The sequence below is a fragment of the Chaetodon auriga genome, chromosome 17 (genome assembly GCF_051107435.1).
Source record: "Chaetodon auriga isolate fChaAug3 chromosome 17, fChaAug3.hap1, whole genome shotgun sequence".
NCBI classification, from domain to species: Eukaryota; Metazoa; Chordata; class Actinopteri; order Chaetodontiformes; family Chaetodontidae; genus Chaetodon; species Chaetodon auriga.
Window position 1 is genome coordinate 17,563,700 of NC_135090.1, and position 16,498 is coordinate 17,580,197.

Below are 16,498 nucleotides of genomic sequence, written 5' to 3' on the forward strand. Positions count from 1 at the left end.
GATATATCCACCGTCTTTGACAGACGGGTCAAAGGTGTCATAAATCGGGATTAGAGTGATGAGGAATGAAGATTAGATATTTTGTTAACATCAACTTTCTAGTTTGGCAAGCAAATGGAAAAAATACCCAAAAGCTGGTGAGAAATGCATCTAGAAAAACTAGAGCAAAGAGGGTATCTCAGGTCACACATATGGTACAATTCTTTACTTTATTAATGTGATTTGCTGTTTTGCTGTAATATTAACTGTAACATCATGAGTTGCTGTTCAAGAACCAAAAAAAATAAATAAATAAAATCTGTGCCTAAATCATGAATGACAAATCAGCTCCATTGTGCCCACATCAAATAAAAGGGTCTATAATTGTTAGAAATCATTTATTCTTTAGATAGCACAGGTCAGATAACGTCCATCAGGAAAACAATGCAACCTCGTGAACAATGCTGGTAATACGGAGCATTGATGTGCACTTGATTTCAAAATAAATATCCAAATCTGAGTTGCGTGGAGTTCAGACTTATTTCAAAATATCAGAGTATGTTCAAAGTACAAAAGATACTATTGCTACAATACGTACTCAGCTCCTCACTGCCAAACACACACAGACACACACACCTCATCTTTTAATTAGAACTGTCCTAAAACAACTAAATTGGAAATAGCATTCAAGTTCAGAGTCATAATAAAAGACTAACAACATTACATTTACATAATTTCTGATTTTTACAGTTTCCGTCACCATTGATTCATGGAACACTTGCAAGTTAAAGGCAAAATGAAATAAAGTGCAGATGAGGTTTGAAAACAGGCAATTTCACTGTGAAATTCTGAAAAGTATGTGAGCAAACAGGAATCACTTCACACCATCGCTGAGTATACAGTGAATCTGCTGGTCTGAGAGGTGAATCAGTGATAGATGATCTATGACTGAGGTGCTGAAATCTATATTGTGTTGACATAATATTCATTTGATGAAGCCTTTAGCGTGGTATCGTCATCGCCATTTCTTGTAAAATTTAGCCATCGACTTCAAAACTGAAGATATTTACATGACAGTACTACTGAAGTTGCTTGGAAAGGAGTGTATTTGGTAATAATTTATTGTCTCCAAACCTGTCTCTTGCTTGATCTTTTCTTTTTGTCTAGGAACAAGGACAAATATTGTGGCTGTGCAAACTTTAAGCAAAACTTGAGAAATGGAATGGAATTTTAGAGAGGAGGAAGATATGGTAAGAGGAAAATAGTATTTTTTAGATCAGTTTTTCACAGGCTAAATTCAAACTGTTGGAAATTCATGACGTTGAGCCTTCTATTTTCCCATATTTAACATCATTAAGTGAGTTTAGAGAGTCTTTTATTTTTGTCCTGAAGACGTTGTGGGAGTAATCAGCATCTTCCTGTTTCCCTTTTCCTGCCAACACTTGAACCTGGGAGACAAACAAAAGATGAAATTGAAACAATGTGATCAGTGTTTTTCAGACTAACAGCATGCAAACCAACCATCAAACCTGAAGCTTAACAGTTCTTCTGCTCACCTGCCTCTCACGCGCTCTACTTGCCACCATACAGGTGGATCTTGACGAAGGAGATGGTCTCGACATAGTCCTTCTTGCCCTTCTCAAAGATGACAAAGATGTACTTCCGATCCTCTGGAGAACTGCCGTTCAGCGATGTGATGCAGGAGTAGCCGCTCGGTCCTGCCCATATCTGCATGGCTTTATCCACCCAAGATTTACCGTCTGTCGTCGACCATCGCAGGGTCAGGTTAACTCCTGGGGGGGGGGGGGGGGGGGGGGATGCAGGAGGTCAGTATTCTCATTCTGTTTTTTTTTTTTTAACATGGACATGTGAAGTAAACTGATTGTTTTGGCATGAAGGAAAGAAAGTAACTCGTAACATTTTGAGGTACTTGTACTTTACTTACATATTCCATTTTAAGCTACTGTGTACTTCTACTCAACTATATTTTAGAGGCCAAGACTGTACTCTTAAGTCCACTACATTTATTTTGAAGATATAGTTAGTAGTTACTTTGAGTATTCAGATTTCACACAAAAATGGTGCATTTGTTACATAAAATAACAAAACTCACCCCAATATAATAATATAATAATATTAAATTAAGTACATCTAACATCTAATATTTAGTTCTTTTACTTCAGTAAAGTTTTGAATGCATTTGTAAGAGTGTTTTTACAGTTAGGAAGGAGGAGGAGACTGTGACTCTCGGCATTAGCGGCTCTTACTGTGTAGCTCATGGGCTGGGTTGGTGAAGAAGAGCACTCCGTCCTTCTGCAGAGCTCCAGCAGCGACGACAGGATCCACCAGCGCGTAGTCGAAGTACAGATCATCTATGGGCAGGGACTCTCCCCCGTCACGGCTGCGTACCACTATACGACACCGACAGTGGTAGCTGTTCTGGTTCCGCACGTTGATGATGATGCTGCCGTCTGGCATCTCAACCGGCTGTGGAGTGGTAGAGAGGCAGGAAAGGGTTTAGCTTGACATAACACAACACCTACCTGGGCATCAGCAAAGAGAAGAATCTGTGGTGTTTTTCTCACAGCTGATGAACTGATGACTGGATAACTGAGACTCTCAGTGTGAAGAACTTTCTCATTTTTCTCATAGACAGTTGGATCGTTTTATTTCTTCGATAATAAACGTCTTTTCACAAACAGCAGGAAGCGTACCTGGCACTCGTCAGGGTTGAAGTCCTGCGGCCTCTTCTGCTGGTTGAAAGGGATGCTTTTCAGCGCGGCGCCGTTGGTCCAGTTACGTCCGTGGGTATCGCTCAGGATGCAGAAAACTCCGTCTCCCTCCAACGTGCCATGACCACACACCACCAACCTCCCCTTAGCTGGTTCGTAGCGCTTCTGCAGTGCAAAGTGGGAAAAAAAGACGTGGACTCAACTGTGGAAAACAGAAACTACATCTAATTCTGAAAATGTCTGTATGAGAGAGGATCCAAAGACAAAAACAAAAGAACAGATTTGCTCGGAAAAAGGTGCAGTTCTTAAAATGAGTTAGAAGTAATGTGTCTGCTACAAGGGCATCACTATCTTATGAAACAAGCCATCATAATTATCCACAGTGCCTGATCTGCTGCAATCCCACAGATGGTTTAGTGTCCTAAAACCTGGCAGAGAGTCCACAATCATAAAAGCTCATAATAACTGTACAGATGCTCGACTCCGTCTGTGGATGAGGGATAATCAACCAATTTGCACAATTTTAACCCCCCTCCAATTATATAATTATTGTGTTGCTGCAAACATTTCAAATGCTCTTCTGTCAGTTTCCAATGCAATCATCAACATGCTTGTTTAAAAGGCCAGAAATGAAGCTCCACGTTCAATTCATCCCATTAATATGACGCAATTTAACAAGGTGCATATCAGGGAGCGCAATCTGGACAGGCGTTTACATTTTCCAGGTTTGACAAGTTTAATACAAGCAAAGTGGAGCTCATTATTATCCAATAACAATAACAATTAATAACAATGTATGTGTGATGAGTCAATATCAGACAACAGTACAGACTCTACAAGATCAGCAGCTGCTCAAATGAAGCCTATTATAAGAGCAGAGGTAATGACGTTATGAAGGCCATCTGAGGACCACATTCTGCAACTTATCTTCTGATGCATTGATCAATAGTGGGAACTCTTTGATCTGACTTTTTCGGTCAGTTGCTACAGCTGTCAGGACGCCGTCTGTGTGTGCTGGCATGGCACTCCTGATCTCTGATTCTAAGAAATAAAAGGCCCTTTTGCCTTCTAGCGATAACAGGTTGATTATGTTATTAAATTGAAATAATTCACTTGCGATCTCCAGATATTTGCATTAAAGTAAAGAATTGCGAGCGCGGTTGTTCTCGGTTTCCAGGAGGATCAAATTCAAACAAAGCTAAGCTTCCTGATCGGTTGTGATAAAGAAGTACGAGTTCGGATTTTCACGACCCCCGTAACAAAAGATAATCTCAATATCCTCACTGAGAGTAGATACGTGTTTTTGTGACTTCATGTCACTTTAAGGCCACAGAGATTTCTGCTTCTAGTCTCACTGTAATACCTGTAATCACCACTAGTGTGTGATGTGAATGACTAACCTATCAGTGGCTTATAACACAGCAAAACCAATGTGACCTGAACGCAGCATAAAATCTTTACAACTAGAAAACAGCTCAGCTCAGCTCACCACAGTTTCTCACACCTCATTCTCTCACCTGGATGCCGAATCCCGGCCCGGGAGCGAAGTTTCTGACTCCGAGCTGGATCGAGAGGTTTCTGGGCGGGCTCCAGCTGAGGCCGTCGTCCTTGCTCTGCACCATCATGGTGCTGGACGGGCGGCAGCCTTCGAGGTGGAAGCACACGGAGTAGATCAAAATCACCAAGCCCTCTTCCTCGTCCACCACCACCGAGCCCAAGTTCAGGCCGTCCGGCGTGTCTCCGTCATCCACAATAAAGTTGGGCGCGGACCAGGTGGATCCTGGAGGGACGGAGGAGGAACAGAAGAGGATTCAGACAGAAATCCTGATAATACGCATATATCAATTTGGACAAAAGCGTTAAACAAAATGTAAATATTTGATGTCTTTGTCTCGATGCTTTCATCTTTCCATCTAAGGTTTTAAACTCTGGTCATATTCCTCTTTACTTACCCTTTGATCTGACTTCAGTCACAGTTTTGACTGCCTTTCACTCAGGTTACGTTCATTCAGGTTACGTTGTACGACTGCGTTTAAGTGCATTTAACATTTAAGAACTTGTTACATGAAGAAAAACTGTTTTGCAGATTTGTATGATTATATTCCTCGCTTGTTTACTTTAGTACGCAACTCAACAAAATATATAACATCGATCCAGTCAATTCTAGACATTTCAATGCAGACATGTTGTTTTATGCCTTTAGGTTGAAAAGATAATTTAGTGAAAGTTGTGAATGACTGATGCTGACATTCTGTCCTGTTGTCACAAAGGAAACCAGCGAGCTCCAGTGGGGTTAAGCGATTTTTGAATATTTATATTATTATTATTATAGATTGTGTTGATTTTTCCCTCCATTTGTGAATGTTTCCCTTTAGATTCATCACAGCTCTCGTGGTGGAATTTGTGCATGTTTCTGATGGCATGACTGTGTGGTGGTCGTCCTGCCTTTGTCTGTGGACCTCCGCATTGCGATGAACTTTGACCCCGAGTCTCTGGCCAACAACTTCCTGCCCTCTGCGAAAGCCAGCAGACTCCCTTTGGGGGTGTAGGTGATCAGCGGGACCCTGTAGGTGTTCACGTACCCCTCGACTCCGCTCACCCACAGCAGCTGCTCCTCATACAGCAGAGGGTCAATCTGGGACAGCAAGGACGGACATGAGAGAGAAGTGAGGACAGGAAGTGGTGGAGAGGACACATGCTGACTGGTGGAAAAAGGGAACTCTGCAGGCACAAACCAATTTTGGCAAGAATAATATCTGTCAGGCTACACGTGCAGGTGATGGTCAGACTTTCATCTCAGGAACTATATCTGTTATATCCTTATATCAAAAGCAAAGGGCAGAACGAGGCACGCGCAGACTGGACAAACACGTTAAAGCGTCAAAGATGTCGAGCTGAAATAAACCTCAATCATCATTTTCCACTCCACAGAGCTCCCGAACTCTGCCGTAACGTATTTATCGTCTACGTTTGTAGCGATAGCCGCTAACTGTACCTGCTTAGGGTCGATGGCGTAAACATGGGGAAACGACACAGCAGAGAGAAGTAACGAGAGCGCAGCGAGCCGGCTTCCTGTTTCCATGTTGGATCCACGTCCTGAAGCCTTCGTCTTTATTCCGACAGAAAGTTCAGCATCGAGTCCGGAGATCCGCTTCTAAATAAACCGAAACAAACACACAGACAGGTGGAGAAACGAAGGCGCAAACACAGCGTTCCAAACTTCAGGGACTGAGCCAGCAGGTCACATGACCGAAAAGAGCGGTCACATGACTACCGTCACCCACCAAAATAAAAGACGAGTTTGTTAAAGGTACATGATCGTGTATATTTCTTTTAAAGAGTTCACGCACAATCAAATGGTATAATCACATTTTCTAATTTCGTTGCTATTTTATATTTTCACAGGTTTTACTGTGTTCGTGTGTCTGTTTTGTATATTGTGTTATTATGTTGATTTTTGTCTCCCTTTGCAGTTCTGTGTATTATTTCGTTTTATAAGACTGACTTTAACTGAATGCAGTTATTATACAGATTTGTTCCGACAAATTGTAAATCGAAACTTATTATTATTTGATTTTTTTAAGTTTTGACAAAAAAATTTTCCTTCTTTGTAATTTATTTTTAATTTACTTTTTATTTGTCTTGTATTTTTGTAATCAAATTCGTAATAAATATTGGCTAGTTCATATCGTCTGGAATTATATTTAGTTGTAATATCTATAGTTTGTTTTTACTGTTTAATAAGAAAAAGCTATCATTGTGCAGAAATTCACATGGACTGAACAACATACCTTGTGGTAAATATTTCACATCTAATATTGTTGCATATATTTAATGTCTATGAGCTGATGGATAACATGTGGAAAAAATATTTCCACTGGGTTTACTTTTGACTGTAGGCAAGGATGAATGCAGACAAATGAAACGAGTATATGTTGTTAATTTCAGCCAATTAAAGCATTTCATTTTCTGGTTGTGTGTCTTCATTTGTGAGTATTGTGCTGAATACACTTACTACTTGTGTCCACACGGGGGCAAAATTTCCCTAAAACAACTTTCAGTATGTTCAGTTCTTTGGTGCAGTTTTCAGGACTGACTCACTTCACTGGGAGAATAACACCATTGTTAAAATCACATTTAGTATTAGTGTTTTTCTGAATTTAAATTCAAGTCAAATGTGTCTTTAATGAGAATTTAAACCAGGTGGTCTAAAATACATTCCACTGAACAGCAATTCAGTTCCACCCAGGGACCTTTGTTGCTTCCTGTTTTCCTCAGTGTCTCCTGTCCACATCTCTACTGTCACTAAAATGAATAAAAACGCCAAATAATCTAAAAAAAAAAAAAAAAAAAAAAAAAAAAAAAAACGATTTACACAGAAATGTCCTGACTTTATTCTTAATGGAAGACACGTTTTCTACAGTATTTTGTTCTTACCTTTCTCGTCGATTTATGTGGTTTACCTTTGGATTAAAACAGCATCATCTGCATTTATCTATGTTCAATATGAACTGGCTGGAGATTTAATGTTCAATCCAGTGGCTAAGAGAAACGCATATATGAGTTCACATCCTTGTGACCTCCACTTATCCACAATTACTCTTGGGCTTGTTAATGTTAATGTGTGACAGCTCCAGTAAAGCTGCAGCACAATGCCAGTGAAAACAACCCGGCTCCTCCTCCATCACGACATCAAAACTCCCACCTCAAAATAAGGTTTTAACAGACCTCCTTAATGATAAAATGGGCGAACAAGCATTATTTACACTCTCTCTAGTGCTGTCAGAGCCGAGAACCACAAACCACATTCCTGCAGTCATGAGGCCAAGCTGATCTGAGTCACACGCTAAGAGAGAGAGAGAGAAACTGAGAAAGAAGAAACTCTGCCGAGCCACAGTTGAGTGTGGAAGCAACAATCGCCACAGTCTGCACGCACAGTGGGACATATCTTGTTGCTTTCAAGGGATCCACTATACATGTTCTCTGGAGACAAATGGAAGGGAAGGGAATAGGACCGTCACAGCTTCGATGACATGGTGGACTTTCATCGAAGATGCAGGTAAGGTGTGTGTGTGTGTGTGTGTGTGTGTGTGTGTGTGTGTGTGTGTGTGTGAGAGAGAGAGAGAGAGAGAGAGAGAGATCATGTGAAATATGGACTTGGTCCGTCATTTATGATAGTTTTGTTTTCAAGGCTTCAACGGATAAAACATGTCGGGTAGATACACAAGAAGTCATTTTTACACGTGAGGACATTTGACATGGCTTCTTTTCTCTACATTTATGTCCAAAGAGAGTTTTCAAAAGTTCTTTATTCTAATTAATTAGGACAGACAACATGCAGTTTTCAAGATTGTGAGTTGAGTTTTTACTGATGAGCTCAAGACGACGACTGTGCTGCTCCCGCTATGAAACGCCGGCGATGCTGCCGGTACTTGAACGCGGCCTTCTGCTTGTTCATGAGTGAATAACATTCTTTTACCTCTTGAGCAGGTGCAGCGTGAGCAGGAAGTGATAAATTGGCCCAGAGTCTTTGTCTTTATTTACAGGCAAGGAAGTGAAAATGAGAGCGTAGATGAAGGCTGAGAGGAGGCCTGTGTGTAACAGACAGGGCTGGAAAAGATGTTAAACAGGCACCACGACCGCGTTTTCACACTTCAGTGCTAAAATGTGGCTCCGTCACCGGCAGGAGGTGAGAGTGAGGTGCAAAGTGACTCATTTTGTCTACAAGTAGCTTCTCTTTCATTTCATCTGTTTCTTTCTTGCTTTTTGTGCTGCGGAGGGTCCCTGTTGAGATGCAGCGTCATGACTAAAAATACTTCTTATCCGCTGTTAGCAGACTGAGCTTCACCGGTATAATAAAACAAGGCACTGAACATCTGACTGTAACGGCAGTGCAGATGCTGGGTAACTCTAAAGGCTCCTAAAAATGAACATTCACTTAAACCTGCTCTTAAACTGAATCTATCCAATAAGAGACAAATTGTCTCTGCATGTAAATAACACGATCACTATATATTTGGAGTAAAAGCCCTGAAAGCCGGTGGTGGAAAGTTACTACTGTAAGTGCATTTACTCAAGTACTGTATAATTTTGTACTTGACTATTTTCGTTTCATGATCCTTTAAACTTTTACTCCACATCATTTCAGAGAGAAGTGTTATACTTTTTTATTCCTTTATTTGACACTTATATCAAGTTTCTTCATACAAAACACAAAGCAGTGCTTTACTATTAAACTAACTTGTCGAGTAAAGTGCCTGATATTTGTATCGTCCACAGTAAAAATGTGAAAAGAATGAGTGTTTCTGCATAACAAATACTTTGAAAAGGCCTACAGTCAGCTGATAATACTTTTCTTTGACCACTCCTGAAAGCAGAAGTGATCTGTTTCCAGCAGGTTTTCAGACTTTTTGCCTTAAAATAAACTGTGAACATGTTCCTCAGAGATAAAGGCCGTGGCTTATCTGAAGGCATTTCTGCTGAAGAGATTACACTCGTCCGGTGTGAACGTTCTTCTTCTTTAAGTGTGACATGTTTAACCGCTGTTTATCTGCTTCTGTCCAATGTTCCCCTACATCAGTTCAGCTTAACTACACCCCATCTGCACCATTTGTCATGGTCATATGAACAGATTCTAAACTCATTTAACACTTTTGTTTATAGAAAAATGCGCACAATTACAAAAATGTAATTCTGTAATTTAGTCATCAGTGTTTTGGCTGCTCAGAGTTTGCGGTCATAACAGTTAGCGTTAGCTCCTTCGTGGGTTTGGCAGAAGAGACTTGAACCATTTAAAAAAGCTGTCCGTGTTTTAACTGCTTCAACCTGTCTGCTCACTTCCTAATAACCAGTTTCACACACTTTAAATTGCAGAACGTGATTTTAATGTTACAGCTGAGTCTTGGTATTCTTACTTGCTTTTGTAAATTTATTGATTAATTAGTTGAGCTTTCGACCACCTGGTGGCTGCAGAAGTACCCCTGAGGCTCTTGGCCTGCAGTCATTGTGTTAAGAAACATCTTCACATAAATAAACGTGTACTTGTACTTCGTTTTAAGTGTCAGCTTCCTGTATCAGTCAAAGTCACATGACTGCTGATTTTTAGATTTATCACCTGTAGGCTTTATGTCTTGACATGTTTCGCAGTCCTTTTTTTTGGTGACTGTTGTTTCTCATGCAACTGCTGAAGTGATGCATGAGTGCTGTCACATGAAACCACTGGATCCTCTTTTGTCCTGACTTGAAATGAAAGTTAGGATTGTGCAATATTTTCTTGTCTTCTTGTCCGTTGACTTCTTGCACTCTGTCTTGTTGCTGCTGTAACATGAATTTCCCCCCATTGTGGCATAAATAAAGTCTATCTTATCGTATCTCATCTTTAAGAGGCATGTTTCGGGACCTTAGGGCTCAGAGGAAATTTCAGTTTTTCATGAATTCTTAATTAGAAATGGTAAAATGTGCCACTTAGGCCCACTTTAAAATGTTCCGTTCTTACTAAGACACCAGCTGTCTACCTCTTATCAGCGTTTTAAGCCACTCCCAGATGCTGTTACCTCATGCTCCGTTTCTTCCTTAGGACACGGTTACCTCTGAGATGATGGAGGACGAGAACGGCCACGTGATGGAGGAGAGTGAGGTGGATGTTCAATTAAAAGCTCAGCCACAGGCCAACAGCAGACCCAACTGGTTAAATGGTAAGAGCTGCATCCTGGTTTGTTTTTCTTTAGTCATTTGTACGACAAAAAACTCTTCATTTACTCTCAGCGTCGTGTTTATGAGACGATCAGGAGGACTCACCTAGACTAGTTTGCTTGAGCACCAGTGTTCACACCTATACATATATAACCCACATATTCCTATATTTAAAGGTACCGATAATATCCATTTGTGCCAAAGTCACATGATCTCCTTTTGTCCATAAAGCTCTGCCCTGCAATGCTTGTCTCTGAAATCTTTTGAGTTTGTGTCACTAAAGCAGTACTTCTACAACGTTAGAGAAGGGCTGATGGTATGAGCAGTGTTGCATTGTATGCCTCAGCTTCTTATTCATTGCCTTAAATTCTTGAGCAGTGGCATGGTTGGATGGATTTTAGATCTGCTGGCGGACAGACCCCACTGTGTCAGGGTAAATAACACTGTCTGATGTGCTGTGCTCTTCCACTGGATCGCCACAGGCCTGACCAGGACTAACTGGGTGAATAATTATGTTATCTCGGAGGCAAGCGAACTGCTAAATACTCACGATGATTCAGCTGATGATTAGTTTTGCACATAACTACTGGGGACTGATGATGTTTGGTGTCTTTGTGTGTACTTTTGTTGGTGGATTATATCAGCACAGCTAAACGTGGCTTCTTGTTGTCTCTCCCCATCTCAGGTCAGTGTGTTGTGTCAGTGCCGAGCTGCTCGGTGCTAAACCCCAGTTTTGATCTGTCTCTGTGTCGAGCCAAACTGGAAAGCGATGGCTTCCAGGTCCATACACACATACACACATACACACACACACACACACACACACACACACACACACATATTCAAATGACTGTGGCACTGCTAACTTCTAACATCTTTACCCTTGTTACTCTGTTAGATTCCAGTCAGAGACATGGAGGCTCCGCTGAAGGCAGCTCTGGATGTTCCCTCAGTCAGGAGATACATGGTTTTCAACTCAGCTCTCTTCCATTTTATACTGGCACCGGTATGATCTCTTAACAACCATTTATCCTCTTAGTTTTAGCTCTCTCACCACTTCTCCTCTATTTCTCCCGCATGCTTTTATACTTGGTTTGCCTCAAATGAACACTGTGGTACTAAAATTTGGAGAGACAGATGGTCAAACTCACAGGAGGCCTGAGAGATCCAGTCTTTTATTCCCAAGTTTGAGTCATTCCACTCATAAGCACTCATTTGTTTCAAACCATATTCCCCCTGTTTGTAAAACAAGCTTTTTGTTTAGTCTTACCATACAAAAGATAGTCCTAATGAAATCATCTGGGGTTATTTTCCCAGCCCTGAGTGAATTTTATTTGTTTTCATGGGCTGGTTATAATCCACATAATCAGTAAACTGATCTTGATATGTATCTCATGTGCCTCTTTAAGACGGCTCGTATGATCTGCTGCAGACACAGTATTCACATAAACGCTCAGATTTCAGGACTCAAAGACGACATAAATGCTCATGTCACATCACAGATAGAACAATGCCGCTACTGTGCACTGCTGCTAACTGTTAGCAGCTTCTACCTGTAATATCTAGAAGCTATGTGTATTTTTAACTTTTCGCCATTTTCACCAGCTTTGAAGTAACTACACAGCTGCAGCTGGGAGGCAATTAGCTTATCTTAGAATTAACACTGGAAGAAGGGGGAAACAACTAGTGTGGCTCTGTTCAAAGGTTTAAAAAATCTGCCCACCTGCACATCCGAAGCTCATTAAATCTTGTAAAATTACAAGTTGTATGGAGGGTTGGGTACTTAAACTATTTCCTGATGAACACAGACTGGTTGCAGTGATGACACCGAGTCTCTGCAGGTTGTTTGTAATCTTACAGATTCAACAAAAGGGATATAACATGTTAATTAGTACACTTTAGAGATGCTGATATGTATATTTGTGAGCCTAGACAGAGCCAGGCGAGCTGTTTCCTTCAGTCTTTACCCTAAGATGTGCTAGCTGAATGCTGGAGGTAGTTTCATACTCACCACACAAACATGGGAGTGATATCAAACCTCTCAACTTACTCTGAGCAACGAAGTGAAAATGCATTTCTTTAATGCTACATGGACGCTGAATATTTTACAACCTCTCCTCTCCCTCCTCCAGGTGCTGTATGTGGTGGTGTGGTGCGCCGTGTTCTCCACCCTCCACCTCTACATCACTGTCAGTGACTACTGGGTCCTCTGCCTCTCTGTCAGCCTGGTCTCCATCTTCCTCACCACTGCCATCATCTTCATCCTCCACCACAGTAACAAGGAGGTAAAAGGATGCTGCTGATAGAAGAAGCACAATTAGTGCAAACCTGAAATGTGAAATAATTCTCAAACTTGTCTGTTTCTGTTTCAGCTCAACATGAACTTAGACGTTCGGTTGATCCAGGTGAATGAGAGGATGGTGAAGCACAAGCTGCTGGTGGCCGTGGCCGACTGGGTGCAGAACTGCGCAGGACACATGCAGGTAGTTCTCATAAAATCAACTGAAACTGTGAGAATATGAAGTTTCATATGTGGCGGGAGTGTACTAACATCTGTGTCCGGTGCATTTGTTCATGTGTGCTGTTGTTGGATGTTGGTTCGATGGATACACAGCTGCTAGTGTGTGATTTTACTGCAGGTGTCCTGTTTCTTTGCTTCACGTAAAGATAAAACTACAAGATAATGGGAGAAGCATATGACACTGAGAGTAATAAAACAAGAAGAATGATACAACAAAACCATGTGGTTAATGATGCAGCAAGATGACAATTAAAACCACATCAGCAGGCATAACAGCACAGCAATGACAAAGCAACAACAGCAATGAAAAACAGTAGAAAGTAATCAAATATTCACATCCAATATGCCTTTATGACTGCACCAGACATCAGTGTCCACTTTATAGACATTTCTCCAAAATGTATCCTGACACGTTCGGTGTCCTTTGAAAGTTTGTGATCTCCAGCAGAATGTAAAATTAAGTTGTGTGTATTTGATAAAACCACCTGCACAGCATGACTTGTGAAGATGAAACAAAGCAATTCAACAATTCAGGGAATGGCTCAATTTTACCTTCACGACAACATAAAAGTCATATAGCTACAGTTCATAAAATAAAAACAGACTTTTAGGAAAAGGGAAGATTCGGTTCATAAGAGAAGTTGGAGGTCAGTAATCAAAGAAAACGGAGTAAAGAGAGTCATTTGAACTTTGCAAAGAAATGCTCCCATGTGCTGAAAATACCATATTTGGCTCATACTGGAGTGCATCTCCACCATCATGTGGGAGTAAAGAGCTTTATGTGATCAATACAAATGCTCCTATAATAAAACTGGTGATTTGGTTGTCTGGGACAAAACTAGAATACCAGTAATGAATAACAAAATGGATAATTTGGCTTTGGCAGCGACTGACGCTCCTGTGTTCATCTCTGTGTGTGTGTGTGTGTTTGCAGCTGTACTTTGTGTATTGGGACATGTCCCTCTGTCTGAGGGCACTGACTGAAATTTTAGAGGAGCGCAGCTTTGTGGCAAATGAAACCCAGGTGAGAGAGTCGAGTACATCTGTCGCTCTGTTTGTTCTCCTGCCGCTTTATCGATTTTCCTTGTGCATCCATGTTAGTCCTCCCTCAGAATCAATGGAAACATAATTCTAGACGCTGCAGAGAGGATATTTAATTCTGGACTTCAGGCAAACAGAAGTGTAGCCTTTGAAGGATAGCATCACACTTCTTTCATTCTTGCAGCATGGAGGAAGTGAAAATGATCCAGTAAATGTCACACTTTCACCAGAACAAGCTGAGGAAGAAAATGTCTCACCTCGTCCTCGTGGCCGAGGTAACGGCTGTTGACCCCGAGGTCGGTGAGTCAGATGCGGAGCAGGGCTCAGATGAACAGAGGCCTCTGCTGAGAAATGAGGAGGAAAGCTGCAGTACCTCATCCAGCCAGCGGGAGGGCGCCAAAGTCACCAACAACTACTGCCTCGTCCCTGACGCATCCTTACCTGCTCAGGTAAAGAAACATGATGCTGAAAGACTTCCATCACAGCACTGGTGCACTTGAAAAAAGTTTATGAATAAAAGAAAATACAATTTATATTTCATGATTTGTGGACTTATTTTTCAACTGCACAACATCCAAACCTCGATATATTTTTACTCTTGAACAGACACATTTGAGGCATCCTTGCCAAGTTTATATGTTCAAGTAGATAAATGTACATATAGAAGGGCTAATGTTTGAGTATTTTTTCTCTAAAATCTATGTTGGTAAAAACAGAACAGCATGTAAATGTTTTGCACGAGTTAGCAGCTTTATCAGGAAAACTTTTTTTATAAGAAACGCCAGCTGTCACATTAGCAACCTTACATCTCTTTATAAAAAAACACAACTGACTGAATGATCTATAAAATAAATGTGCAAATAAAGCAAAATTTACAGATTGTTGTTACAGATTACAGATAAAAATTCCCTACTTGTAATGCAAAGACGTCTTAAGTAGTTCTGACAGCAATTCTAAACAAGTAAGTGAAAAAACGTAGTGATCTTGAGATGCATATAAACGCTGGTGTTCTTGAGGGGAAAGGAACAGGTGCAAAAGAGCAAACTTCAGTCCCCTGCATTTGAGTAGTTTCAGTACCACAATAGATCTTACCTTTGCTGTATTATTCTAACTAATAAGTGTTAATGTACTTGTTTGCAGGATATAGCCTACCAGCTCCTGATGACTTACAGTGCAGCATATGTGAAGCTGCTGGCGTCGGAGAGGCTGTCAGGACCGTCACACTACCGCCTACGTACCCGGAGGAATCACTGCACCACCGCCCCTTTCTGCCTCTGCCTGTACATCAAGAAGAAGATCCTTTGGTAACAGAGCTGTCAAACCAGGAAGCTGGGACAGGGAACTGGTGGACTACACTTAATACCTTTGCTTTGCATGCATCCTCTTGAACAGACAAAGTGACACGTTGGAGCAAGCATGGATTAGGTTACATGTTCAAGGACATTTTGATCAAGTGAAGGACCTGTTTGGACCCTCACACTCTTGATTTCTCTGTTTTTAAGGCTGTTTCTCCAGCCTGCAGGCTACTCTATGTCTGCTGCTGTTTTCACGCCAGATCTGTGTTTGCACCACCTGGATCCTGGTCCATTTGGTCCCAACAATGTCTGCACCCTGCCAAATGCTGTGACACTGAGAACACACTGAGGTCTATTCCAGCTGCTGTAAAACAACATTTGTACTCTTGTACACGTGAGACTCGCAGCCTGTGTTACTGCTGTTTCAATTATTTCCACACATAATAATTGATTTTCAGTTGATTCTACAGTATTTGTCTCTGTGGTTTAACTGAAGGCAGTGGGGGAAAGTCATGGCAAACAAACAAAGAACCACACAACACAATCCCAGCCAATCAGTAACTGGGGGCATTTGACAGGGGGGAGGGGAGGGAGAGGGGGGCAGGGATGATAAATCTGGCTCATGCTAATGTGCTGAATCCCCCAACACAAACAACATCAACAGTCTTTCTCCACAATTGCTGACTCCACCTTTAACACGAGTCATTGGCTTTAGTTTCCTGGATATATTGTCTGAATTGTCAGCAACACAAAACCGTGTGTGTGTTTGTTTTTGTGGTCTCACACCTTTGGTTTTATGTGTGTGGGTGGATTAGATATCTATGCATTCATGCTTGCAGGATGCCGGGTTTATTTCCCAGCATTATTACATATTACCAGCCATTACCCATCAGTCCTGATGCTGAGGCTGAGATGACAGCCCAGCGAGAGAGCTGCAGGATGACACAAACACACACAGCGAGACAGCCAGCGTGGCCGACCCAGGGGAAGCGGGGACTGTGTGATGGAGGAGAGAGGCGTGCAGCGTGAGGCCAAGTTAAATGATCTCAGAGATGCTGGGTCTCCTCAGGAGGTTAAATGGCCATCTGTGATCCTGCACACACAGGCTGGCTCCGCTCCCACCTTTAGTTTGTCCCTCTCTTTCCATCGGCCTGTTTGGGTCCACACTTCACCTTTTCACTTCTATCATTCAAAGCAGTTATAATAAAATATTTTTATTAAAATTTGTTAAATAGCAA

General features: G+C 41.4%; 2 protein-coding genes across 5 annotated transcripts; one reads left to right on the forward strand and one right to left on the reverse strand.

Moving 5' to 3' along the window:
- Positions 1–191: 191 nt before the first annotated feature.
- neu1 (neuraminidase 1) lies at positions 192–5,958 on the reverse strand. Its single transcript, XM_076755362.1, has 7 exons — positions 5,707–5,958; positions 5,157–5,346; positions 4,229–4,491; positions 2,694–2,876; positions 2,247–2,466; positions 1,536–1,772; positions 192–1,427 (listed from the first exon to the last, which is right to left on the reverse strand). Exons 1-6 carry the CDS (start codon positions 5,791–5,793, stop codon positions 1,552–1,554), a joined length of 1,164 nt encoding a protein of 387 aa, XP_076611477.1. The 5' UTR covers positions 5,794–5,958; the 3' UTR covers positions 192–1,427; positions 1,536–1,551.
- A 1,567-nt stretch (positions 5,959–7,525) lies between these two features.
- On the forward strand, positions 7,526–15,727 carry tmem268 (transmembrane protein 268). Of its 4 annotated transcripts, XM_076754175.1 has the most exons (10): positions 7,611–7,770; positions 8,258–8,400; positions 10,288–10,405; positions 11,089–11,183; positions 11,302–11,409; positions 12,536–12,688; positions 12,776–12,886; positions 13,859–13,948; positions 14,196–14,414; positions 15,106–15,727. In XM_076754175.1, the coding sequence occupies exons 2-10, from the start codon at positions 8,377–8,379 to the stop codon at positions 15,271–15,273; spliced, it is 1,086 nt and encodes a 361-aa protein (XP_076610290.1). In that variant the 5' UTR covers positions 7,611–7,770; positions 8,258–8,376; the 3' UTR covers positions 15,274–15,727. The 4 variants fall into 4 exon arrangements, with proteins under 4 accessions (XP_076610291.1, XP_076610293.1, XP_076610290.1 ...); XM_076754176.1 differs by lacking the exon at positions 8,258–8,400 and having other exon boundaries at positions 7,526–7,770; XM_076754178.1 differs by lacking the exons at positions 8,258–8,400; positions 13,859–13,948 and having other exon boundaries at positions 7,589–7,770.
- The last annotated feature ends 771 nt before the right edge of the window (positions 15,728–16,498 follow it).

Excerpts from the sequence above, each read along its gene's own strand:
- neu1 (XM_076755362.1), bottom strand. The coding sequence starts at position 5,793 with ATGGAAACAGGAAGCCGGCTCGCTGCGCTCTCGTTACTTCTCTCTGCT. Across the intron at positions 4,492-5,156 it reads GCGGAGGTCCACAGACAAAG|GATCCACCTGGTCCGCGCCC; the intron begins GCAGGACGACCA and ends CCGTCCCTCCAG. Across the intron at positions 2,467-2,693 it reads TCAACCCTGACGAGTGCCAG|CCGGTTGAGATGCCAGACGG; the intron begins GTACGCTTCCTG and ends ACCACTCCACAG.
- tmem268 (XM_076754175.1), top strand. The coding sequence starts at position 8,377 with ATGTGGCTCCGTCACCGGCAGGAG. Across the intron at positions 8,401-10,287 it reads GGCTCCGTCACCGGCAGGAG|GACACGGTTACCTCTGAGAT; the intron begins GTGAGAGTGAGG and ends TTTCTTCCTTAG. Across the intron at positions 13,949-14,195 it reads TTGTGGCAAATGAAACCCAG|AACAAGCTGAGGAAGAAAAT; the intron begins GTGAGAGAGTCG and ends CACTTTCACCAG.